At 47.1% G+C, this 27,336-nt stretch overlaps 1 protein-coding gene across 4 annotated transcripts; it reads left to right on the forward strand.

Annotated features, from left to right (window-relative positions):
- Positions 1 to 6,047: 6,047 nt before the first annotated feature.
- On the forward strand, positions 6,048 to 26,179 carry ANKRD35 (ankyrin repeat domain 35). 4 transcript variants are annotated; one of them, XM_084757917.1, is made up of 14 exons: positions 6,048 to 6,207; positions 12,982 to 13,116; positions 14,022 to 14,110; positions 14,469 to 14,533; positions 15,652 to 15,709; positions 15,824 to 15,894; positions 16,160 to 16,266; positions 16,815 to 16,999; positions 17,673 to 17,710; positions 17,860 to 19,833; positions 24,289 to 24,378; positions 24,574 to 24,639; positions 25,325 to 25,428; positions 25,963 to 26,179. In XM_084757917.1, the coding sequence occupies exons 2-13, from the start codon at positions 13,100 to 13,102 to the stop codon at positions 25,382 to 25,384; spliced, it is 2,820 nt and encodes a 939-aa protein (XP_084614043.1). In that variant the 5' UTR covers positions 6,048 to 6,207; positions 12,982 to 13,099; the 3' UTR covers positions 25,385 to 25,428; positions 25,963 to 26,179. The 4 variants fall into 4 exon arrangements, with proteins under 4 accessions (XP_084614043.1, XP_084614042.1, XP_084614041.1 ...); XM_084757916.1 differs by having other exon boundaries at positions 12,982 to 13,112; XM_084757915.1 differs by lacking the exon at positions 6,048 to 6,207 and adding an exon at positions 11,302 to 11,584 and having other exon boundaries at positions 12,982 to 13,112.
- The last annotated feature ends 1,157 nt before the right edge of the window (positions 26,180 to 27,336 follow it).

Genomic DNA, 27,336 nt, shown 5'->3' on the forward strand with positions numbered 1-27,336 from the left:
AGTCAGCTGGTCGTCCTTGAGTAGCTGGATTGAAAACATCTTTCCTGCTTATAGTAGCTCTGTGTGAGGTTCACATCACCTCCTAAACACTTGTCCCATTGTTGAACAGTCCCCCATGTACAAGATTATAAGGTCATGAAGACATGTTTTATAATAATGTATCATACCCAAGCTCAAAGATTTCAATTTCTTAAATCAATTTTCGTGTCACTTATAAGAAGTTTGAGAAATATGGGTCTGTAGGAAAGCCTCGGTTGTTGAAATGTTTGCCTCAGAGAGGTATCCAACCAGGTTTGGATACCTAAACCAACAGAAAAGGTCAGGCTTCTGGGGGTATCTGAATAATGCTAAAATGAAAGAAGTATGCAGAGTCGGGTAGGTTCTTGGAAACTATGGTTCAGATAACCTACCTAACAGCAAAATTCCTATGAAATTAGAGTCACTTTGTCAAAAATGAGGGTGAAGTCAAAGAAGGAGCACACATCAAGGGAATTCTCTAACCTATCCATGCTGGATATGCACACACCATGCAAACACAAAGAAACATGAAAACATGAGAGAAAACATGCCATGGCATGGTCAGCAGAAACAGAGCAGTCAGCATCTGTCTGTGGACAGAGGTGCTGTCTGTGCTGTGCAAACAGAGTCAATAGGAATGACTTCTGCACAGCTGCAAGGGCCTGAGTGCTGTGGTGCTGTGAAAGGGGCCAGAGTAGCATCTCACTTGCCAGGCACTGACTTCGTCCTTGACTCTTTTTCGGTGGTGCAAATGGAGACATCAGTGAGTTTCCAACAAGAGGCCAGACACTCTGTGTGCTGCAGAATCCAGAATGTTGCAGTCTTAACCCAGGTTCCCCAAATGAGAGAACTACTTGTTGATGGGGACAGATCCTTAACAGCCCTCGTGCACAGACCTTCAGGTTTCCTGGGTTTGCCGCCAGCTTCCAGCCTGAAACCGAGAATAGTAACATGCCATGAGCTTAGCTTTATCTCACCTGCCCATTTTTGTCAACACAGTGTCTCCCATGAGCCCTTGTTGTAGACTTTGGAAGCCCAATACTATTGTTCATGGCTTTCAGTCAAATTTTTTACACTATAGCCAGCTCACATATTGACATACATGTCTGTCCATCACCATGTCATGTGACTCCCTTTTTTCAGAAAAATAAAAAGGGCTGCCTCATGCTATATAGGGCAACAATTACAGAACAAATAGCAACTTCCACACATGTCTAGATTAATGTACTACAATGGTTACTGGAGGCCCTTGTAAAAGTGTATGATGGGTTGCTTGCAATAAGGTAGATAACTTAGATGTGATGCATGGTGTACAACTCATGACAACTAGGTTCCAAGCATGTTCCAAGCATGAAATGAAAGCAGATAGACAGGTGTGGAATGTGTATCACCAGAACTGGCTTAGCACTTCTATAAGGTGGAAAAGGAACCTTGGGTACTTAACAGTTCAGTTTTTCAGGACCTGTTAATTGTTTCTGATACTGGGTCTAATAATAATAAGTCTCCCATATCTTCCACAAAGAAATTGCAAGTGTTCAGAAAACTGCTACTCACCACACAGGGATGCTCCTGTGTCCATGTCTTTTCCTTCTCCAGCTTCCTCTTGGTTGCTTTACCACTTTACAGCCCCAGTGTGCATGCTGATTTAAATCACTCAACATGGCCAAGGCCTTTTAGAGCTTACATGATCATAAGAGACCAACAGGATTATCACAGCCACTAAAAACCCATACCATTCCCAAGATTCCTCTTGAATTAACTTCTTTCCTAAGACTCTCATGAACACAGGCCTATCCATCTCTGGGTATTAGACACAAAGTCTACCTACAGTGCACTCTTCCATCAGTAACTCTATCCTCTGTATTCTTTCCACTCCCTGCTATTAATGGTAAACACAAACATGAAGAATGGAAAGAAAACAAGACCTGAAAACAGTTTGCCAAGTCATGTTACTATGAACACTGCTGAGAGGCAAGAAATGGACCACACTGACTACTGCCTGAGAAAAACCAATCCACACTGTGCTAGTTAGCTTTTCTCAACACAACTAGAGTCATGAGGAAAGAGAAAACCTTCATTCAGTAATTGCCTCTGTAAGATTAAATATGTGATTTTTGTGGAACAGAATCTTTATTAATAATTGGTAGAGAAGGGTACAGTCTACTCTAGTCAGTACTATAGAGAGGGTGGTGGACTTGGACTACATAAGAATGTTAGTTAAGCAAGGCAGGCTGTGCATGCCAGTAAGCAATATACCTCTGTGGTCTCTGCTTGCCTCAAGGCCCTGCCTTTTTCTTCTCCCTGGTCTTCCTTAGACAATGAGGTGTAAAGTATAAGATGAAAGACTCCCATTCTTACCCCAACTTAGTTTTTTTCAGTGTTTTATCATAGCCAGAAGAGCTTACATTAATCTATTTAAACATATGAAGACACTGACAGATAACCTAGATGATTATATTGAGCACAGATAACCTTCATGCTTGAACAAAGAAAAACTTCTCTTGAAGACACAAACTACAGAAATAAGTACTCACTGAATCTAAACTTGAAAATATGAAACAAAAAAAGACCTATATGCTGAGGAGAGAGATAAATAAATTTATGAGGCCACACAAAGGAACTAATACACTACAACAATAAAGAAGTAAATGACCGTTAGGGAATTGACAAACACTACAAAATTTGTCCAGGCCCGCCAGACAATCAACCGAGACCCACGGACCCCTAGGGAGAGAATGGGGGACAAGAGACGCAAAGAACGGACAGCAAGTCACAAAGATCTGATCAAGCTGACAAAATTTTATTTTTCTAAGGCTGCTTATAAGCACAAGGCAGGATGTTGGGTGGGGGCAGAGGGAGAACTAGGGTGAAAAAGACGAGGTCAGGCCCCTGCTGCTGCATACCGCACAATGTTCCCTTCATGGTCAGATGGCGCTGCGCTGGCAGTTTCCTAGAAGCGTGGGACAGCAAGACTGGGCACTAACTTGGGTGAAACAGATCTATATCTGGTTATTGAGAAACCTAAAGACAGGAGGTCTCCTGGAGAGTTCTCTGAGAAGTCACCAAACGGAGGGAGCAGGAGAGGTTTTTGTCAAGCAGAACACAGGAGGTCCAAATGGCCATATTTGCTGAAAGAGCCCCCATCAAAAATTGGCATAAATTAACATTGATCCAATGAGCTGGACCCAGAATAATAATGAAATCAACTCTCTATGAGGACTCATGAGGACTTGCCTGAAGGGTCCATGTAGGCTGCATGATTCCCCAGATCCAATGCTCCAGTCTCATCCACAGCTCTGCAGAAAAATATCATTGCCAACCTTCCCTGCCCATAATATTCCCATCTCCTGTGGATCCCACACATCTTCCCCTTTGAAAGGACAAGAAACATACAGAACAAAAAAGAGATGGTCCCAGAAAAGTAATCACTCACCACATAATTAAAACAATAAACATGCAGAACAGTAAATGAATAATAAAAGCTGCAAAAATTTTAAAGACCAAATAACAGATAAAGAGAGATGTATTAAACTTACACTAGAATTTTCAGTGAAGACTCGAAATGCCAGAAATGACTGAAGAGATGTGTCTCAGACTTTAAGAGCTTGCAGATGCCGGAAGAAAAAACTAGAACTTGCAAAACCTACAATTACCACAGATGGAGAAAATAAGATATTCCTTGATAATGTCAACTTTACACAATATCTATAAAGAAATTGAGCCTTATAGAAGTTACTAGAAGGAAAGTTCATCGTGAGGAGGTTTACTGTACCTGTTAAACCAAAGGAAATAAATAGTCTTACACAATTAAAATCAAAAGAAGGGAAAAGTACATGTACACCACCAACACCAACACCACCACAACCACCACAGGACCAGTATCACAAACAACACAAAAACACAAGAATCAACAATCATTGGTCATTGAATTCTCTTAATATTAGTAGTTTTACTTGCCTATTAAAAAAACAGTGACTAACAAAATGGGCATGAAAGCAGAACTCATCCTCCTGCCGCATCAAGAAACAGACTTAAAAATCAAGAATCAATAGTACTTCCAGATTAACGGATGAAAAAAATATTCCAAACCGCGAGACCTGAGAAGCAAGTTGATGAAGCCACAAAACAATATAGACTTCAGACTAAAAACGTTGACAAGGACACAACCGGATCATCAAAAGAAAAATTTACCAGGCTCAACATCTATCCTATGACCCCCTTACCCATGTGCGTAAAACAAAAGCTTACTACGGCATAAATTAAGTATTGACCATCACAAACTGATAGACGGAAACTTCAATACACAATCTCACCAATACATAGTTCATCTATTTTTTTAAAAAGTTTGATATAACATACAACAAATATGCAGCCCTTGCTTTGGAGATGGCCCTGGCTGTTGTCAGTGTTTTTTTGTTTTTTGTTTTTTTGTTTTGTTTTTTTTTTTTTTTTTTTTTTTTTTTTTTGGTTTTTCGAGACAGGGTCTCTCTGTGTAGCCTTGGCCATCCTGGACTCACTTTGTAGACCAGGCTGGCCTCGAACACACAGTGATCCGCCTGCCTCTGCCTCCCGAGTGCTGGGATTAAAGGCGTGCACCACCACGCCCGGCTCTGTTGTCAGTGTTTTTAGGGGAAATTTACAACAACAACAAATCCTTCACATGAGGCCCCACCTGGGATACGCCGGCTACGAAGGGAATTATGTATGACCAAGATTCCCTTTGCAGCTCCTTTAAACTGTTAAGCTATAGCAGAACTTGGACTTTTGTGAGAATATGATAAGAGTGAAGCCAAGTTTCTAGGGTTTATTTTTGTTGTTCATTTGTTTTTTGTTTGTTTGTTTGCTTGCTTGCTTGCTTGCTTGCTTTTGAGACAGTTTTTTTCTATTATGTACCTCTGGTTGTCCTGGGACTCGCTATGTAGACCACCAGACTGGCCTCAACTCACAGAGGTTCACCTTCCCCCCTGCTTTGGAGTGCAGAGATTGGAGGCGTGAGCTGCCGTGCTGTCTTCGGGCTTCTGTTTCAGAAGAGCCTTGCAACCATGTTAAGAACTTTGGGCTTGGAGCATCTTAGCCAGAGGGGCTGCCTGCCTACGGCCAAGCCTCACTCCCTGAGTTCAAGCACCGAATTCACATGGTGGATGCAGAAAGCTTGACTCTTACAGTCGTCCTCATACTCACGCCCCCTTCCTCGAGTAAATGAATTAATGTAAAACACTTTGAAAGAACTCGGGGTTTTATCCCATAGGGCTTCATGCATGTTTGGGTGGGCTTGCTCAGATTACAGAGAAGGGAGAGATGGGAAGGCCAGACTGGTTGGCTATAACTAACACCGGTCAAACAAGAATTACTAAGAACTGAATCTAAAGGACAGTGATAAGGATTTTGTTTGTTTGTTTTTGGAGAGGGAAAGCATACAGTAACGAATCTCCCCTTGCTTCCTTCTCAGAGCTGCGTTAACGCGATTGGCCTGATCCTTTCCTGGTTTTTGTCCCTCCTGTTGCAGTAGGCCACATTGATGCTCATGTCAGCTTAGCTCTACAAGCGCCTCCGGTTTTCCAAACTGTTCTCTTTAGATCACGGGATTTGGGCTTTTGTCGGGGAGGAGGGGAGGAGGCACACACACAGGTCATGAGTAAAGGTCTCTGCATATGACTTAAGCGTCATCACCGGTAAAGAAGGTTGGTGACACCCTAGCTTATGGAGGTCTGCGCACTGGCCGGGTGAAGGAGGAGAGGAGTAGGGCGGAATTTGGGGCGGAGTTTCACATAGAAAGGCGGGGCAGTTAGGGCCTGAGAGTCCCGCGGAGACTGAGAGCATCCCTTTCAGATTGAGTAGGTGGGTGCTGGGTGGCGGGCTCAGGATGAAGGGCCAGGCTTGAGGGTCAGCCGGGGTAGCCGCTGAAGACTGCGGACTTTTTGCCTCTGCAGGGGCGAGGAGGGGCAGGGCCAGGGGCGGGGTTTTAAGCCCAGCCTTCTGGTGCACGTCTCTGATTGAGCGGGGTGGGATCTGAGGCGGGGCCTGGAGGCGGGACCCATTCTGCGTTTTGACAGCAGTCTATTGCAAAGCCGCAGCCGCAGCCGAGTGGGTTTGGGAACCTGTGGCCCGGCTCCACGCGTCCCCGTCCCCTCCGTGGCCCTAGCCCCGGCCATGAAGCGTATCTTCTCCTGCTCCAGTTCACAAGTGGCGGTAGGTGCTAAATGTATGGGGGAAGGGCTAGGGCTGGGGCTGGGATCCAAGCCTTGTGTTGACAGAAGTCCTGAGTCCCATCTCCACGGACTAATGCATTAAGCCTGCATTAGTTTTTCCTGCGCTGCCGCTCCGGCAATGCGGCTGCCAGCCCTGCTAACTGAACTTATGGGTGTCATACAAAACCTGTCTCTCAACGTTCCCAACTTTTCCCTTCCCAAGGTCTTTTCCCTTGGCTCCTTGTTCCCCAAACATTTATGACTTCCAGTTTCTGATATGCTTTCTGAAGACCTGTCTTCTTCCCATGACTCTCCTCCCAGTACCAACAACCCACCTCCAGACATCTGCCCCACCCCACCCCACCCCAGCTTTTGCCTCCGTTTTTACTTCCACCCCCTAATTCCTACCCAATTGCTTCATTTTCCATCCTTGCCTTCTCCCCACAACTTTCTCTCCCACATAGCTCCATTTTTTATTTTATTTATTTATTTTTACTGTTTGCTTTCTGCCCCAAAAGTATTCTCTGCCTGTTCCGGTCCACGGCACGTCCACTCGCATTCTCTCAAGCACCACTCCAAACCTCTTTCTAAGCGGCTATTGAACACAGGGCCTCTGGTTTCTCCTTAATTTCTGGCCACCTTTTCCTCAGTGTTACTCCCTCTACCTTTTGCCTGGACCTCCTGCCAGCTTACTGTGTCTCAATCTTCTAATCTAGCTATAGCTCGCTGGACAGGCACTGTCAGGAGGGCAGGCAAGTTTCCTGGCTGATCCCCAAGAGCTTGGGTGAGTTGCCTGCAGAATCTTCCCTGGCCAGTTCACTGCAGTGTCTGGTCCTGGGACCAATCAAGTCTTTCTGCCTGGTTCCCTTCCTGATTTTCCTTTGTCTAGTTTAGGGTTTGTGCTCATTTTCTTTGATTGAGCTAGGGAAATGTGATGGTGAGGGAGAAGACAGAGTGGGCTCTCAATGAGAGAGCTCTTGGCAAAGGTTACCCTATTCTCTGTGCTCCCCCACCCCAAAAGGAAACAAGGATTTCAGAAGATGGTGGTTCATGGAGGGTACAGCTTTCCTTCTCTAAAGAGCACTTCCAGAGTGACCCTCTGGCTGCACGGTGGTGGCGCACACCTTTACTCCCAGCACTCGGGAGGCAGAGGCAGGTAGATCAGTGTGAGTTGGAGGGCAGCCTGGTCTACAAAGCTAGTCCAGGACAGCCAGGGCTAGACAGAGAAACTCTGTCTCGGAAAAACAAAAACAAAAAACAAAACAAACAAACAGAGTGACCCTCTGTAAAGGGATGGCATCTTCCGGGGAGGCTGGGGTGGGGGGTTTGGTCACTTGGTACTAATATTGCTTAGTTGACTTGTCTGTAAGCAAGTATACGAAATGTTCACTTATCTCACTGTGCACGGGCAGGCCACAGAAACCTGGCAGAGAGCTGTGAAGCAAGAGTGGGAACTGTTGAGGCCTGTCTCTGTCCCATTTGCATTTACTTCTACATGGAATTTCCACCCACTGACCAACCAGGCAAAAGGCATTTACTATTACAGGCAACAAGCTGAGGCTGCCTGGCCTCTGCTTAAGTTTTAGTGATTTTCTTCTAATCAAGACATTAGATAGACATCTACTAATCACACATTTCCTAAATATAGAACACTTTTATTCTTTCTTTCTTTCTTTCTTTCTATCTTTCTTCTTCTTCTTCTTCTTCTTCTTCTTCTTCTTCTTCTTCTTCTCCTTCTCCTTCTCCTTCTCCTTCTCCTCCTCCTCCTCCTCGTCCTTCTGAAGACAAGATTTCTCTGTGTAGCTCTGGCTGTTCTGGAACTCACTCCATAGACCAGGCTGGCTTCAAACACAGAGATCAGCCTGCCTCTGCCTCCCAAATGCTGGGACTACAGATGTGTGCCACCACATCCAGCTTATTTCATTCTTTTTTTTTTCTTCCAGCCAAGTACTAACCAGGCCCAACCCTGCTTAGCTTCTGAAATCAAGCAAGCTCAAGGAGATATGGCCCCGGGCTCTTTCTGATTCTCTATTCTTTGGCAGCACCTCCTTTCCTAGATGCTGGTGTAAGCAGTGGGCTTGCTCTTGGGATATCCAGCCCTCCCTTTATCCTTTATGACCCTAGTTCTCTACACTCCATGAGGAGTGTCCACTCATCTGAACTCTTAGTATCTCAAGATCATGGTATATCAAGAGCGTAAGGCGTAAAGGTACATTCAGACCTATATGCTTAGAATGGGGACGTCTTTTCTCAGATCAAGCTTGAGGCATACTTTAAAACAGGCTGGCTTCAGCTACAAGTTGTCTCCTCCAAAAAAAAAAACCCATTGTAATAATATCTAAGATAATATCCTCCATTTACCACACTGAGTCTATTGCAGTGAGCGTGACAGCTTTCCTGGAACGCCAGAACCCTGGCTTCTGAGTTATGCCAGCAGCTCATCTTTCCTCATCCCAATTCAAGTCCTTGTGTGAGGAACCTTTTTTCTGAGGCAAGGACGGGTGGATCGGTGACCATTTAACAATTAGCCTGTCTTGGGCTAGGGGTGTAGCTCAGCTGAGAGAGAGCTTGTCTAGCATGCATGAAGCCCTGGGTTCCATCCATGTAAACTGGGCACGGTGGTACATGCCTGCAATCCCAGCACTCAGGTAAAAAGATCAGAGTTTCAAGTCATCTTCCATTGTGGATGGAATTTGGGCCACCCTGGAATTTTTTGAGACCTATCCCAAAAAAAAAAAAAAAAGTAGTAAACCAACAAAATCTAATGAATATCCCTTACTGTCCAGGAAGACAACAAACAAAACCGCAGCCCCTCTAATCTCATGTTACTCGAACCAAAGTCAATGATGTTGTCAAGGGTGGCATAAACCTAAGTGTGCTCTCCCCCGGCCTGACATAGAGCAAGAGATGGACCGGTAAATAGTTTTCAGCCTGTGGCACCAGCTCAGCATAGAGGAATTTCTATTGCATTTGAAGAGTTAAGCATCAGGCCCTCATCCCTCCAAGGCAGCCTTCCCATTTGCATCCACCTGTTCTTCAGCCGAAGCGACTTGCTCCTGTCCATCTCTTGGTGTTTTGCCTTCCCATCTCCTTGGGCAGCCTAAGAGTTCACAGTCAGAGACAGAGGTGGGTAAAAATACTTCCACATGAGCTCCCTAATCTCAGCTGCAGAAATAACACAGCTCATCCTTGTGAGGGAGTCTGCTGATAATTAATTTGGTGATTGCTCCCCCGGCCCCAGGCTATGATGGAAATCCCGTGTCTCCTTTCCAAGGTGCTAAGGCAAGCAATGGGCTGAGTCTTGCTATTTGGAAACACACCCCTTGTCCTTGACTGTCCAGTGGTTTCATCAGGAAGAATTTCTACCCATTCTAAAGTCTTCTTGGTATAATGAGACTATAGGGAGTAAACTAGGCAGAGTTAGGAGGACCCAGCTGGAAAGAAATATAACCAGAATGCTAGCTTGGCTGACTCACTGGCTGGAATAAGGAAGATCTTTCCACTCAGCCGGAGAATTCTAAGCCCTGGAACATCCAGAGTGTGCCCAGCAAAGCCAAGAAGGATGAGGACTGGGATTCCCGTGTAGTGTGTGTCTATCACATGATGGACGCAAACTATATGCTGTCTGCTCTTATTTCATTAAAAAGTTAAGGTTCAAGGAAGTTGGTGCACACCTGAGACAGAGACAGAACATTAACATGATGGGTTTTGAGCAGGGCACAGTGACATACACTTAAGACCCCATCACTCTTGCGGCAGGAGGAGGATTGTGAGTGTCAGGCTAGTCAAGAGCACTGTAGGCAGAGAGAAGAGAGTAAGTCTGTGATTGTCAGACTTAAGGTGAAGGTCAGCGGGTGGCGGTGGTGTGTGGTGGAGGCATTGTTCCAGTTCTGCTTTCTATCCGGTGACCTGGTTCCCAAGGGGCACCGAAAAAAAGCGTGTTCTTGCATGTCAGAACCTGCCAGCTTGTGGAGGAGTCGTTTTGCTCGCTTTGTCATTCGAGAATAAACCTGTTTGGATACTTCCGCACGCAGGGAGTAACATCCAAGACTGAGTAGCTTTGCCCTGGAGGCAGTCTCAAACTTTATCTGGAACTCAGTAATCCTTTTCCCATAGCTCTGTGACAGTGTGGTCTGAGGTGGGAGTTAGGCCTGGACGCAAGAGGCCTATGCTATTTCTAAAGCCAACGCTGTTTGTTCTTTTATGTGATCTTGGACAGATGTTTAACATATGTGTGCTCTCATTCCTTTTTCTGTCAAAGGCATAAGATAATATCACCCCTAACTATTTTGGGGGGCTATTAGAGGCTAATTGGAAGGACTAGGAGAAGTTATGAGTGTTTTATAGGCGTGTTACCTCAGAATCCATCCAGCGTAGACAATTTTATGCCTTGGACCTTTAAATCTCTCCTGTGTTGATGATCAGCAATTTGTCCGGGCTATATAAACATTACCTGAGAATGAATTATTGGGCTTCCACAGACTTCCCGCGCCCCCTTTGCCATAACCTCTTACTTGATGAGATCATGAAATGCGACAGGCCACCTGAATTCTCACTACTTCCTGTTTTGTTGTAAGGATGCACTACATTTCTGTGGTTCCATCTACATTAGCTTGTTTAATGCATTTGGTGAGATGGTTATTACTGCTTACATTTTATGTGCAAGGAAACAGGTTAGAGTGTTTAATGGTCTACTCTAGGTCACATCGCTGAGAGAGTGTAGCTGAGCTAGGCCCCAGACTCAGTCCAGCTGACAAAATACTCATCCTGAAGACTTTTCCTTCCTACCAATGATCTTTGCACTACCCCTGTCTTCCTTTGTGTTTCTCCTCTCTGGGCCAAGCCAGGCTTTTCTGTGCTTGCAGCCCTAGGTGTTTTTACACAGCTCTCTCTTTTATGCCCTGTAATACTTCAATTATTTTAATTACTCCTCCACCCTCAAAACCTGACCTGGAAGGATGGAACAATGTAGGCTGAGGTGTGGCTGCTGTCTGGGGCAGCTGCTCCCCGCCAGGGAAACTAAAAGGGAGGGAGGGAGGAGAGTGAGCAATCCCTCTCTGCCTCTTCTTTCTGCTGCCTCCTCAAGCACAGCCACAAACTGGCCTGACTTTGCTAGTTGTTTCCAGTGAAGAGATTGAGAGACTAATGGAAGACCTAACCAGATATGAGACAGGAAAGCAAAACCTCTGCAATTACTGCCCACCCTACACCCTGTTTAGGGCACAGAGTGGATACAAAGAGATGGTATGATTAGGTATTTGAACTTATGCCTGTGACTGGAAGCTGGCACCTTGATGTACTTTGCAAAGGACCGAAGACAAAAGGCAGAGCTTCAGGGGGTGATGAAGAAAAGCTGTGAACAAATCAGGAGTGGTCAGGTTGGTTCAGTTTGCTCAAGGAAGACATAGGAAGCACTAAGAAAGGGGTCGTTGCTAGGATTGCCACCAGGGTGGGCATCTAACAATTGTCCTGCTGATACATTGTTTGGCATGGGTGGTTTTTGTTTATTTTATGACATTAAGAATGGAAGGGGGGGCTGGAGAGATGGCTCAGTGGTTAAGAGCACTGGTTGTTCTTCCAGACAACCCAGGTTCAATTCCCAGCACCCACAGGGCAGCTTACAACTGTCTGTAACTCCAGCTCCAGAGGATTCCACATTTCGAACATACAGGCAAAACACAGATGTATATAAAATAAACAAATCTTTTTTTTAAAAAAATGGAACCCCAGCACATACCAGGATATCCCCAACCTCTGGTGGGAGTTTTTGTTTGTTTGTTTGTTTTGTTTTTTGTTTTTTGGTTTTGGGCTTTTCTGTGTAACCTTGGCTGTCCTGGAACTCTCTCTGTAGACCAAGCTGACTTTGAACTCACATAGATCTGCCTGCTTCTGCCTCCTGCATGCTGGGATTACAGGTGAGCACTACCACCTCACAGCATCTGGAGGGAGTCTTGGAAAAAAAACAAAGCAACACCAACCAACCCTCCCCCCCACCAAATAATAAAAGTAATATTTTTGTTGTTTTTGTTTACTGAGAGAGTCTTGGTTAGCCTCAAACTTAGGCTTCTCTTATCTCAGCCTCCCAAGTGTTGAGGTTACTGGCATATATCATTATGCCTGAGATAGATAGATGGATAGATAGATAGATATGCACCCCATCCCACATGTAGGGTTTCATGTATATCAAACTGGCCTTAAGCTCACTATGTAGCTGAGGCTGAGGCTGGGCCTGATCCTCCTGCCTTCCCCTCCTGGGATGATAGTATTATATAATAAATTTGAGCCACCACATTCACCTTTGTAATTTTTTGCTTGTTTGTTTGTTCGGGTTTTTTGTTGTTGTTTTGTTTCGTTTTGTTGTTTGGTTTTTTTTTCTTCTCAAAACAGTGTCTCTCTGTGTAGCCCTGGCTGTCCTGGACTCACAGGACAGATCAGGCTGGCCTTGAACTCACAGAGATCCACCTGTCTCTGCCTCCCAAGTGCTAGGATTAAAGGCAGGGGCCACCACCACCCGGCTCTTTGTAATTTTTGGTTCAGTAATCCCCTGGGTACCTTTGGGTTTGTGGTTGACTGTTGCTGTCGATAATTCTTGGTGTCACATGGAATGGTAAGTATTTTGCTGGCCTGCTTAAGAAAGATCTGCTCTAGGCCAAGTGATAACGAGCAGCGAGGACCTCCAGGATGCTCCTTTCCTCTTTCTGTGTGTGTATTATCGCGGTTTTTCCCCATCTCACTGCCCGCCCCTATGTTCATACAATCTGTGACTCCTGACTAGGTGGAGAAATGGAACCGTCATGACCAGAAGCTGCTGGAGGCCGTGCAGCGGGGGGATGTGGGACGCGTGGCAGCCTTGGCCTCTAGGAAGTCAGCCCGACCCACCAAATTAGATTCGAATGGCCAGTCCCCGTAAGTAAGTCTTCTTGACACCACACTGGCATGTGGTTCTCTTAGAAAACTTCAACGCCTGTGACTTGGGAGCTCTCTTATTGTTTGAATTGGCGACTACATGGATTAAACCTTTGCCATTTATCAAGCACAACAAATGAGGGAGGAGGATATCGTCCCAGAGTCCAACCTCCCATCGCCCCCGCGCAAGCCACATTGACTTGAAAAGGATGTAAAGCTCATTAAACCAACAGACAACTAATTGCTAAACAAAGTTTCCTCATCCCAAAAGCAGGAGGGTGTGTGTGCTTGAGAAGCTGGGAGTGAAGGAGTAGGTCATGGAAGTCACGTGGCTAGAGGGACCAACTCCGCCGCCAGCCTTCTCCTCAGCTCTGCCTCACTCTTTCTTGTTCTCTGAAGCCTCCATGCTGGGAGAGGCAGGCACTCATGTGTCCCCTGAACATCCTTGCAACAATCTGAAATCCCATGAGATTTGTAGCTCTTCTAGCTTTTACGGTAGCACACTCTGACTTCATGGCTGTAGGTCATGGAGGCAGGCGGACTCTTAGCAAGACAGCCTCCGGGAGCCTCTCCCCCCCCCCCCCCCCCAGGAATTGGCTTTGCGCTAGGGAGCAGAGAAAACAGAGCTTATTAAATCTCCCCTTTGTCAGCTGTGCTGGTACCTGCTTATAATCCCAGGATTTAGGAGGTGAATTCAGAAGGATCAAGCGTTCAAGGCCAGCTAGGTCTCTATTTCAAAACAAACAAAGCCAAAGTTAAAACATCTAGATGTAAACTGATCAGAACAGCTTAGAATATTAAACATGATTTAAAAAGACAGAGTCGTGTGTCCTCGCCACCCCCATCCCCGGCCCATTTTTATCCCCTGATCTTTCATCCTTTTCTGTCTCTTGGCTTTGACACTGGCAGGTTTCATCTGGCTGCCTCCAAAGGCCTGACAGAGTGCCTGACAATATTGCTTGCAAATGGGGCTGACATCAACAGTAAGAATGAAGATGGTGAGTCAGCCAACACCGCCTGCCCATTATGCTTCAAGACTGTCTCTGTGGCTGCAGAGGGGCCCTGCTGGGCTCTGATGGTGGTTGCAGCTCTGGGCCTTTGCTTCTTTACTCAGTAAGTCTTGGCCAGCATCTCTCCTGGGGTTCCCCTCCCTGTAAACTAGACGCACCTCACCCTCGCTCCCCAGGCTCCATTGAAGGTACCAGCTGCTTGGGGAACAGGAATTTCTGGCCTGGTGTGCCCTAAGCTTCTCTTCTCTAATCTTCCTCTTGATTATCTGTGCGTCTCTCGACTTCCCTCCCAGTGAGTCACCTGCATTCGCAGGGCCACCCACCCTCTCTCTCTTTCTCTTTCCAGGAAGCACCGCCCTTCATTTGGCCACCATCTCCTGCCAGCCACAGTGTGTGAAGGTCTTGCTACAGGTAAAGGCAGTCCTCCGATGCCCATGTGCAGGCAAGAAAAAGATGCAGCACGTCCCATTTTTGTCTTGTAGTAACCAACCATATTGTCTCGTTCCGAATAACACAGCCCACAGCCATGTATTAATACGTTCATAGACATTTGTCTGACATCTATTCTGTGCATGTGCCATGTTGATACTGTCTTTGTGGGCAGGCCAGAAAGCAGAGTACCCAAGGACTATTGAGTTCTGCTACGGCAGAGACTAGCTGCTACATATATGGGCAGGTAGAAGAAAAGCAGGGATGTTCAAATAAAAAAGTATTTGCAGGGAGAGGCTGTAAGAGGGCTCAGCAGGTAAAAGGACATGCTGCCAAGTCTTACGACCTGAGTCAGACCCCCAGACTGCACATGATGGAAGGATAGAACTGACCCTTGAAAGTTGTCCCCTGGGGCCGGGCGTGGTGGCGCACGCCTTTAATCCCAGCACTCGGGAGGCAGAGGCAGGCGGATCGATGTGAGTTCGAGGACAGCCTGGTCTACACAGTGAGTCCAGGACAGCCAAGGCTACACAGAGAGACTCTGTCTCGAAAAACCAAAAAAGAAAAGAAAAGAAAAGAAAAGAAAGTTGTCCCCTGACTTCCACAAGCATATTTATACCCCTTCCCCAAGTAAAAAATAAATAAAATAAAATGGGGGGTGGTTATAGCCAAGTAGCATAAAGAAAAGCATATACGTATACTGACATGTGGACAATTTGAGTCTCCCAATAGACCCCACAGAGCACACACTGACTGTTCTACTTTTAATACTCCTGATTTTTTCCTGATTTCACATATTGGTCCTGAAACTCCAGCCAATTCAACTGTCATATCACTTGCTTTAATATATTTATTTACCAATCAACTGTTTTGGTCCCCTCCCCCCACCCCTTTGGCCTTAGTTATAAACTAGGAATGAATGTCAAGTCTCATATCACCTGCAGGGGGTGGCTGGGCTTGCCTAGCAGTTGGCTTTCCTCAGAGCCATGGTCCTCCTGTTCTTTTTCATATTACCATGGAAACTGATGACTCATATGGGGTATGGGATGAGGATGCTAACCTCAAGCTCCATCACTGCTTCTCTTTGTGGCTGCTTACAGCATGGTGCTAATGAAGATGCTGTGGACGCAGAGAACCGCAGTCCATTACACTGGGCAGGTGTGTGCCTGAGTACTGGTAGGAAGAAGGCTGGGAAACAGGAAAGGGGGTTAACATTTGGGAGGAAATGACAGATGCCCTTCAAAGGCCTTCTTAACCTTTCAATCCTCCCAGCCTCCTCTGGCTGTGCCTCAAGTGTCCTCCTGTTGTGTGACCATGAGGCCTTCCTGGATGTGCTGGACAACGTGAGTATCAGATGACCAATGGGCAGTGCCTCACACCTGGAAGCTGCTGCTTTCTCTGAGTTTGATTCACCAGATGCTGTGGTCTGTGCTCCCACCCCAATCCTGCCTCTTCTCCTTATCATTCAGGAAGATCCTAATCTTCTGAGCTAGAGCTTGTTTCAGCAGGGCCAGGGGGTCTGGGGGTGGGTAGGGGAGCTTGGTAGGGTCCTATCATCAAGTCCTTGATTCTCCTGGCTCCTTATGGTCTCCCACACTCTCTTTGCAGGATGGACGCACACCCCTGATGATTGCATCGCTGGGTGGTCATGCAGCTATCTGCTCACAGCTGCTGCAGAGAGGTGCCCGGGTTAATGTCACAGACAAGGACGACAAGTGAGCCGTCTCTATCTTCCATGCCAGTGTCCACTTCTTTACCAATCTAGAAGGGAGCCCATGGGTTCAGTGCATGATCTGGAGAGAACAGGGTAGTCTCTGTTCTTCTGGCCTTATCCCTTCCCGAGAATGGTTCAGAGAAGCTTTGACCGGTGCCCTGACTGAGGTAGCCATGCTAGCCCAGGTGATGCTGGAAGAAGGATGGCTACCTCTGGGATCACTGTTTTAACTTACTAGCTTTCGAGCAATTTCCTAAACAGTGAGGTCCTTTTCTTCCATATCTATGCAGAAGATGAGTGTGGTGGTGCACACTTGGAATCGAGTACTTGGACAGTTGAGGCAGGAGGATTATGAGCATGTATGTTGCTTTGTGTGTGTTTTGTGGGTGCGTGCACATGTGCAGAACTTCAGCATTCTACAAAGGAAACGAAAATGAAGCCCTCCAAGTGGTCTCAATGTTGATGCTGCAGTTCCAAGGAGTGCCGCTGGGAAAGTATTTATGAAACCTTGAGGGAAAGCTGGTGCTCCGAATTTGTCTCCACTCACAGATCAGCTTTGATCCTGGCCTGTGAGAAAGGCAGCTCTGAGGTGGCTGAGCTGCTCCTGAGCCACGGAGCGGATGCTGGGGCGGTGGACAGCTTGGGGCACAGTGCTCTGCATTATGCTCGGCACACGCAAGACAAGGAGCTGTGGAGGCTGCTACAGCAGGCCCTGAACCGGCGGCGGAGAGGCGGTAACGGTCCCTTTGTTTCCTCAAAGGTCTCTCCAATAGCCAAAGAATTAAAAGAAGCTGCTTCATATCCCACTGCTCAGGGAAGCAGCCCATCTGAAAAAATGAACTGTCAGGTTAGTCGAGGTTTTATGAAGCTAGTGCTGCTACATTTTTGGGAACACGTAATCACATGTTCCCAAAAACATGGTCACAAAATTCCCCAGTTCAGCCTTTACACACTGACTGCAGCTCTGGCTACTAGGTGTTTGTTTGTTTATTTGTTTGTTTGTTTAGAACAGGGTTTCTCTGTATTGCCCTGGCTGTCCCTGGAATTCACTCTGTAGACCAGGCTGGCCTCAAACTCAGAGATTTGCCTGCCTCTGCCTCCCGAGCGCTGGGATTAAAGGGGTACACCACTGCTATTGTCATCCATGGGATTTCTTTTTTGCCCACCATTGATGTCCCAATGCCTTCACAATCCCAGCACAGCGACCAATAAAAGAAAACAGTGAACAAGATAAAGGAGCACTCCATCCCTGGGATAGGAAAGCAACATGGCTGGGAAGTCAGGGAGCCATGGAAAAAGAGTGTCACCAGGAAGCTGTGTGTGAGGGTTATCATACCGAGAGGCCACTTTTCTCTAACAAAGTCTGAAAACTGTAAGTTCTCGTTTGTTCCACGTCTTCTCTTATAGGTCATGCACTGGTTCAACACCCAGATCATACATCTCAGGTATGACCCCTGAGAGTCTCCCCTCTTTGTTTCTGGCTTGCCCTCGAGCAATTCCAGTATTCCGTGTGGGCATCAAGACATTGCCAGAGAAGCAAGGCCCTTGCAGAGGCTCCCTGTACAGCCTCACATCACTCTTCCTTCTGACATAGGCCTCTCCATCTGAGCCTCATGTGGCATCACCTCCTAAGAGCTCATGGAGACCAGAGCCCAAGGAAAAGCAGGAGGAAGAGGAAGAGCAGCGCTCAGAAGGGTGGAAGTGGAAGTATGAAGAGGAGCAGAAGAAAGTTTATCAGTTGGAGCAAGAGCTGGTACAAAAGACAGAAGAGTGCAAGGCTAGAGCTGCAGCCATCTTAGGCCTGGAGAACCAGATTCGAGAGCACGTGCAAGAACTAGAGTGTCTCCTATTGCAGAAGCCTGGAGCTCCAGGAAGACTGGGCCCTGGCCTCCGGCCTGGAGGAGATGGTATGGAGGAGGGTTGTCCCGTGAACCTGCTGGCTGAGCGGATCCAAGAGCTAAAGAAGCAGCAGAAGGCAGCAGCCACAACAGACCCAACAGTAGCTCCCAAGAGAGCTGATGAGTTAGTACCAGCGGAGATCCAGGATGAAGTGGGTGGAAAGCCCCAGCAAGAACAGGCACCACTCCAGAGCCCTGGGTCTGAGACTATTGGAAAAGCCACAGGACAGCAACTGGAAACCAATGGGGAACAAAACCTTGTCCTCGATAACACTGAGAAGAAGAGGCCCCAGGCTCCCGGGAATGTACCAGCAGGCACAGTGCGGGAACCAGTGGGCATAGCAGCTATGAACCAGCTCCTCCTACAGCTAGGGGAAGAGCTGGCTGCAGTGTGGCGGGAAAAGGATGTGGCCAGAGGGGCTTTGTCAAGGCCAGTACTGGAGGGAGCCCTGGGGACTCCCAGAGCTGAGGCTGCAGCAGCTGCCTGGGAGAAGATGGAAGCCAGGCTGGAGAGGGTGCTGGTGAGGTTGGATCAAGCAAAAGCAGGACTGCAGGTGAAACCCGAGGTTCCTGCCCAGGGATCCAGAGAGACAGCCCCAAAGGCAGTCCCAGGATGCATTAAAGAGCAGGAAGAAAAGAAGGCTCCCGGAGCCAGAGGAGAACCCTTAGGGGCTCCTGGAGGAGAACAGGCCTCAGGAGGAGGCCTGGTCAAGGGACACCTGGAAAAAGAGGTGTCAGCACTGAGATTGAGCAACAGCAACTTGCTGGAGGAATTGGGAGAGCTGGGGCGTGAGAGGCAACGCTTGCAGAGAGAGCTGCAGTCCTTGACCCAGAGGCTACAACGGGAGTTTGTGCCCAAGCCCGAGGCGCAGGTCCAGCTGCAGCAGTTGCGGCGCAGCGTTGGGTTGTTGACCGATGAACTGGCTATGGAGAAGGAGGCTACAGAGAAGCTGCGCAAGCGACTGGCCTCCCAGAACAGCAGCCTCCAAGGATTGTGGAACTGCCTTCCCCCAGACCTTGTGGGCAAGGGGAATGCACGAAGTACAGCTGCAGAACCCCTGGAGGAGCTGCAGGCTTGCATCAGTGCCCTGGTGGACAAGCACCTTGAGGCCCAGAAGATGCTGGCTCGGTTGGAGGAGGAAAACCAACAGCTGAGGGGACCTTCGGCCCCCTGTGGAGAGCCAGAGGCATCCCTGAAGGCCACAGCATCCCCCCAAGTGGCTGCCCTGGAAGAAGATCTGGGGAAGCTAGAAGGAGAGCTACGGGCGGTGCAGGCCACGATGAGTGGGAAGAGCCAGGAGATATGCAAGCTGAAGCAGCTGCTCTACCAAGCCACAGAGGAAGTGGCTGAGCTGAGGTCTCGGGAAGCAGCCAGCCTGCGGCAGCACGAGAAAACGCGAGGCTCACTGGTGGCCCAGGCTCAGGCTTGGGGCCAGGAGCTCAAAGCTATGCTGGAGAAGTACAACACAGCCTGTCGGGAAATGGCTCGGTTGCGGGACGCCGCGGCAGAGGAGCGCCGCCGCAGCGAGGACCTGGCGGCTCGGGCGGCTGAGCAGGAGCGCCAGGCTGGCGAGATGCGCGGGCGCTCGGAGCAGTTCGAGAAAACTGCTGAGCTTCTGAAAGAGAAGACAGACCACCTCATCGGGGCTTGCCGGGACAAGGAAGCCAAGGTGAGAGCCGAGGCAGCCTTGAGAGCATTGCGGGGAATGGCGGTGCGTTTGCGGAGCCTGCAGAAGGGAAGGCCAGATTAATACAAAACAGAATGCCCGGTGCTCACAAGGACTGCTCTGTGCTTGCCTAGGGCAAGAGAAGTTTGGAGCTGAGATTGGAGCTGAGGTGGAGTACAGATAGAAGAAAGAGATAAAAATAAGCTACGTGAGACAAGAGAGAAGAGGGCGTAGGTACTAAAATCTACTACTCAGGGTTCAGAAGCTATGTGTGCCCCCGGGGCTACCACCAGGGAACACCACGGCCAATTAGATTTTACCTTAATCCTATATTAGCCCAACCTAGTGGTGTAATGAGTTCTGTGGTTTTGCTGAGGTTCCGGTTTGCTGACTCAGAGTCTGATGGGTTAACTGGGGAGGCTCTTCCCTCCTGCTCCATTTACAGTAGGTCCCACTAATGATTTCCCGTGGCCAAAACGACACTAAAGCAAAAGAAAAGCAAAAACAAAACAAACAGGACAGTTTGAAAAACTGTGCAGGCATGCACTCAGCAGGTGGATACAGGAGGTGGCTTCAGGGTACCTCTTCAGCTACACAGCTGATTCCAAGCCACCCTGGGCTCATGAGACCCTGTCTCAAGAGAGCAAGCAACCCCACGCCACAACAGAGTTTGAAAGCCACTATTTTCTTAGGGCAGTGAAATTTTATATATTCTTAACCATTTTACCAATGGATCTAGAGGTTGCAGGACTACCCGCTAAATGAATGAATTCATATGTTTTATTAAAAAATGTATAACTGGGCTGGAGAGATGGCTCAGTGGTTAAGAGCATGGTCTGCTCTTCCAGGGGTCCTGAGTTCAATTCCCAGCAACCACATAGTGGCTCACAACCATCTGTAATGAGATCTGGTGCCCTCTTCTGGCCTGCAGGTGTACCAGGCAGAGGATTGTATACATAATAAATAAATAAATAAAAAGTATATAACTGTCTAAATTTGGAACAATGGAAGAATATAAACAGCATGTACCTGGGTGTATAATGCATAGACAGGAGAAATGCTGACCAAAATAGGCATCACTATGGAGGGGAGTTAAAGGAAGCATTTTGTCAGTAAATGGCAAAATGTCAATAAATAGCAAGAAAGTCAATAAATGAAAATGTGGTGCATGTACCCATACACACAAACACACACACTCACACACTCAAACACACACTCACTCACACACTTGCACACTCTCACACACTTGCACACTCACATTCTCTCACACAGGCACACACTTGCACATTCTCACACACACACTTACAAACATTCACACACTGGGTGGACATTGACAGCTCAGTGGTAGAATCATTGCCTAGCATGTATGAAAGCCTTAGGTTCCATCCCCAGCATTGATAACAAAACAACAAATTAAGCGTAATAGCTGACTGGTCTTGGACAACTTTTCATTTTGTTGTGTTTTGAGAAAGCGTCTCACTACGAAACCTTGGCTGGCCTGTAGACATAAAACAGGCTGACCTTTAATTCACAGAAATGAGGCTGCTTCTGCTGAGTGCTGATAGTAAAGGCCTGTGCCACCACACCCGGCAACTTACTTAACATCTCCAAAATGCAGTTTTCTTCTTCTTTTTCCTTTTTTTTTTTTTTCTTTTTTTTTTTTTTTTTGAGCAGGAGGAGGAGTTCTTGGAGACAGTGTTTCTATATGTAGCCCTGGCTGTCCTGGAACTCATCTGTAGACCAGGTTGGCCTGCCTCTGCCTACCGGATGCTGGGACTAAAGAAGGCATGTGCCACCATACCACTACCTGGCTGAAACTCAACTTTCTCTTCAATAAGATTAAGTTACTAGGGGCTGGAGAGGTGGCTCAGAGGTTAAGAGCCCTGGCTGCTCTTCCAAAGGTCCTGAGTTCAATTCCCAGCAACCACATGGTGGCTCCCAACCATCTTTAGTGAGATCTGGTACCATCTTCTGGCATGCAGGCACTCATACTGGCAAAACATTATATACAAAATAAATAAATAATTCCTTTTTCTTTCTTTTTTTATTAATTTATTCAGATTACATCTCAATTGTTATCCCCTTACTTGTGTCCTCCAGTTCCTCGCTCTCTCCTTCTTTCACCCTGTTCTCCTCCCCTAGGTCTGTGACAGAAGGGGACCTCCTCCCCCACCATATGGTCACAGCCTATCAAGTCTCATCTTGGTAGCCTGCTTATCCTTTCTCTGAGTGCCACCAGAATAAATAATTCTTTTTAAAAAAAAACATTAAGTTACTGTGTTGCAGAAATTGCTCAATGGCTAAGAACAATGGCTCCTCTTCTCGAGGACTTGAGTTCCTGGTACCCAAGTGATAGCTGACAAACTACCTGCAGTTCCAGGGGATTCAATGTCCTTTCCTGGCCTGCTCAAGCAGCAGACACACACATAGTGTACAGACATACATGCAGGGAAAACACCCATACACAAAAGAAATACAATTAAAATATCAATATGGTGGCCGTTATAAAGATTTTATTACATAGCAAACTTATCTGGGGCCTGGAAAGATAGTTTGCTTGCCTAACAATATAGAATGCTTGCCTAACATGTATGAGGCTTTGGGATACATCCCAACACCACATAAGGAGGTGGAGGCATGCAGCTTGAGAAGTGGCTCAGCAGTTAAGAACGTTCACTCTTGCAGATGACCAGAGTGGGCTTCCCAGCACCCTGTTGGGCTGTCCACAATCACCTATAACTGCAGCCTCAGGAGATCCACACACTTCTGGACTCTCTGGCACTGTGCTTACTTGCATCCACCCATATATAGACACACACATAAATAATTAATGAAAAAATAGAATCCTTTTTAAAACTTGAAGTGCTGGAGAGAGGACTCAGTGGCAAAGAGTGCTGGCTGCTCTTCCAGAGGACCCATGTTTAATTCCTCCCACCCACCTGGTGGCTTACAACCATCTGTAACCTCAGTTCCAGGGTTTCTTAAGGCACCAGGGTACACATGGTACACAGCAGTGCCGACAAAACACCCATACACATAAAGAACTAAAATAAATACCAGGCATGGTGGCACATGCTTTTAATCCCTGTCCTAGGGAAGCAGAGACAGGTGGATCTCTTAGTTCAAGGCCCATTCTCTTGGGCAAGTGGGGCTTACATGTTAGAGGCATTTAATCCCTGTGAGTTCAAGGACAGCCTGGTCTACAAAGCAAGTCCAGGACAGCCAAGGCTACACAGAGAAAACCTGCCTCAAAAACAAACAATAAAATAAAATAAAATTTCAAAAGACGTTGAATTGGGTGTTCAAGGTTATCCTTGTGTTTGAGACAGCTTGGTTTACATGAGACCCTGTTTAAATAAATTATATTACTCAGAATAAAAGCTTGATGGCACACACCTTTAATCCCAGCACTCAGGAAGCAGAGATAGGTGGATCTCTGAGTTCAAGGCTCATTCACTTGGGCAAGTGGGGTTTACATGTTAGAGGCATTTTTGTTTTATAGATCTCTTAAGCACATTACAGGTCTACAGCATGAGTTCCAGGGCAGCTAGGACTACACAGAGAAACCCTGTTTCAAATAAAGTTTGAGGATATCTATGGCTTAAAGGCAGGATTTGCCTACAACAACCATGGCCCTCGGTTCATCCCCCAGCACCACAACTGAAAAAGGAGAAAGAAAGAAAATAAATTGATGTATTGAGCTTGGAGAAACGGCTCAGCGGTTAAAGCTTGCTTCTTTTTCAAAGGACCTCAGGTCACAACTATGGTAACTATGGTAACCCACAACTATCTATAACTCCAATTGCTGAGGATCTGGAGTCCTCTTCTGGCCCTCACAGGTGCCAGCTACATAGGTGGTATACTTACACACACTCGGGCAAAACACTCAGACTTATAAAAAACTAAGTATTCAGGATAATTTGGGTCACAGGTAAAGAACTCTGTAAGAAGTCGCTATAGCTGTGGTGGCACATGCCTTTAATCTCAGTACTCAGGGGGCAGAGGCAGAAAGATCTTGGTGAGTTTGAGGCCTGCCTAGTCTATGCAGTGAGGTCCAGGCCAGGATGATGGACACTGGCTAGGTCCATGCCTAGGATTTCCAGAGAATGGCTGCAAATTACATTAGGTGCTTATAAAGGAAAAGCCCACAAGGCTATGTACTTCTGTCTTCATCCAATTCAGGGCAAGCACACATCCTGATGTACTTCCTGCCTCCATATTTCCTGTCTATGTGTGATCAAGCGCATGCTGTGCAGTTGGAGCAACCAAACTTGTTTACAGAATTGAAAACATGTGGGGGAGCAACGGCCCCCAGCATTCTAGGAAGTTATCTGTCCTTGGGCTTGTGGAGCTTATAGGTTAGAGGCACTTTTGTTCCATAGATCTCTTAAGCACAGTGATTTAAACTTAAAACACAAGTTTAGCCCTCACATCCTATCTCTTTCCTTTTGGCTTTAGATCAAGGAATTGTTGAAGAAGCTGGAGCAGCTTTCAGAGGAAGTTCTAGAAGTCCGGGGCGAAAACACGCACCTGGCCCTGCAGCTGCAGGTATGTTTTAGCCGGAGCAGGTGATAGAGATGAGGTGGGGGGAAGCGGAAGTCCGGAGTTTCAGGAGACTCGCTAGGCTGGACCAGCGATTGGCCCATGGAGCTAGCTTCATGAAGCTTCGCTTTATCCTGTCCTCGTGCACGGGGAGCATGGGAAAGGTAGGCATGTGACTCCCCATGGGTGCTCTCCCCCCAGGATTCCCAGAAGAACCATGAAGAGATCATCTCCACCTACAGGAATCATCTGCTGAACGCTGCTCGGGTGAGCTTGGTGGAGTCGCAGGGGTACTGGGCTGAGGAAGGAGTGTTCCCCGTTTGTCCCTTCTCTTTCCTATACATACTCGTCATTTTTCCGGAGCGCTGGACCCAGGTCTCTGGATCTCATTAAGTGGGTCAAAAGAGGCTACGTGTGGATGTGAAAGGAGAAACTTCTGGTTTTTGTTTGTTTGTTTGTTTTTTCCTCCCGATTCCCAAATCAATTGCGAGGGTTTCCCCTTAGTTTTCTCTGAGGTGACTTTGCCCTAATCAAGGAAGAGTGGGTGGTACCTGCTCTTTTCTTAGGGGTGATAAGGGATTAGAACAACAATTATGCACCAGATGTTTGCTTTGTATTCCCAGTGTGGCCCCTACAGCAATCCCGAGAAGCAGATAGCATTTTCTTCCTTGTAAAGGTGGGAAAGTAACCATGGAATGGTTAAAAAAAAAAAAAATCAGGTTACAAATGAGGGCTGGGGATGTAGCTCATGGACAGAGCACTTAGCCTGTAGTCACAATTCTGCAAACCCAAAACCACAACACAACAGAAAGCTTAACAAGAATGTGTTAAGGCTCATATGATTATGACAGGTGATGACTGGTACTCTGCTGTCCTACAAAACTGCTGCCTCCCCTGCTGCTCCCCATGGCCTGCTCTTCGTCATCCTTTATGTCTTCCCTGCCACCCTCAGGGCTACATGGAGCAAGATGTGTACAATATCCTACTTCGAATCCTCAGCATGCAGGAGTGAGGCAGGCTCACTGCTACCCTCAGAGATAATGGCATTTCCCTTTTGTGAGTAATAATATGGGAGGTGGTGTGGTGGGGACCTGGGGGGGGAGCTTTGGAGAAAGACCATTAAGGAAGGAAGAGCTGTGGTGGTTCCTTTTGCCTCTCTCTCTCATTCTAGGAGTCCTGCAGGGCATAGAGCATTAGAAATAAAGTTAACTGAGAACACGGAGTATGGGAGTCGCCAGGGGGAGTCAGGACTTTGTGAGCAGGTGACCTGAGGCTAACGATGATGACTGGATAGAATAGACAGAGAAAGTGGCTAGAATATTTTCCTAGAGTCTGGTGGAGGGTGAAGGGTGGCGGGACAGTGATGCAGTTGTTCCCTAGAGCAGGACTTTAGAGACCCCAGGCTTTCTTTTTCATGTTCACACCTTTCATTCAAAACCTAACTATCCTCCTGTCACCTTCCTACCCTTCTGTGGGCAGCCTACTTCCCAGCCTGGAAAGACAAGCAGCCCCTTCAGCACACTGGTGAGGGTAGGAGGAGAGAGAGGACACAGGACTGTGTGCATTTCACCTTTGAATTTCTTCTTACAGGGAATAAGAGCATTGCTTGGTACACAGAGGCTCTCTCTATCAAGCTGTGGTGGGCAGGTGGTGGGTGGGTGATTGCTCACTAGGTGTGGTATGAGCAGGGTTTCAATGGACACGTGGACCCCAGACCTGAAACCCTGCACCCTGGAGTCAGCACAGATCAGGCCAGAATTGTGGATGTAAACTAGCGCCATGGAAAATAAAGTAGAAAACTATAAAAGTAAAAGTATGCTTTGTTTTATTTTCTACACCTGATCTAGCTCTCAAATAATGACACAGAGACCTAGTGATTGATTGATTGATTGATTGATTGATTAAAATTTCTCTGTGTCACCCTGGCTGGTCTCAAGCTCACAGAAATCCAACTGCCTCTTCCTCTCTGAGTGCTGGGATTACACCCACCCCACCACGCCCAGGTTATTGGATTTATTAATATGCTTCAAAGCACTATTGCTGGGCAGATTCTCAGCTGTTCTAACCTGTCTATGCCAGTCAGCCCTACTTCCCAGCCATGTGCCATGTTTGTTACCTGACAGCTTAGTCTCCCCCTACCTGCTCCTGCTTCATTTTTGTCCTCATGGCAACTCCCTTACTATGACCTCCTCCTCATGGTACATCCTCATGGCAACTCCCTTACTGTGACCTCCTCCTCATGGCTACATCCTCATGGCAAGCCTCTCTTTGACACCTGCGACCCTCCTCCTGGGATTGTAAATCCTGCCTCAACTCTCCCACTCAGCTACTGGGCTCTGCTTCACCTGTTGGTTCCTACCTACCCTCTAGCCATGCCCACGCCCCCCCCCGCACCCCCCACAGGGTTTCTATAGTAACCCTGGCTGTCCTGGAACTCACAGAGACCCACCAAGCTCTGCCTCCCAAGTGCTGGGATTAAAGGCCTGTATCTCCATCACTGCCTGGCATTTTTGTTTGTTTGTTTGTTTGTTTGCTTGTTTTAAAGGAATTTTTAGATTAATGTGTGTGTGTGTGTGTGTGTGTGTGTGTGTGTGTGTGTGTTTCCTGCATGTACTTATGTGCACCGCATCATAGTAGAGACAGAAAGATGATAAAGGTGATGAAGAGAGCAGGGAGATTAGGGCGAAGTCAATGTAGGTGGAACATGGTGTCAGTGAAGAGCTGCCGGCCGGCTGCTATCTTCCTGATGAAGAGTTGAAGATCTTGGACTCTTCTATCTCCTTCAGTTTTTTGTTTGTTTGTTTGTTTTGTTTTGTTGGTTGGTTGGTTGGTAGCCGTATCTGCTGCAACTTCCTCACCTCCAAACTTTGATTTTGGCCCATTGTAAATACATTTTACATTTGATATGAAGATATCTGAAATCGCATTTACCTTTACTCTTTCTCTTCTATAATTGTATTTTAA

The sequence above is a fragment of the Acomys minous genome, assembly GCF_964271855.1.
Source record: "Acomys minous genome assembly, chromosome: 14".
Taxonomy (NCBI): Eukaryota; Metazoa; Chordata; class Mammalia; order Rodentia; family Muridae; genus Acomys; species Acomys minous.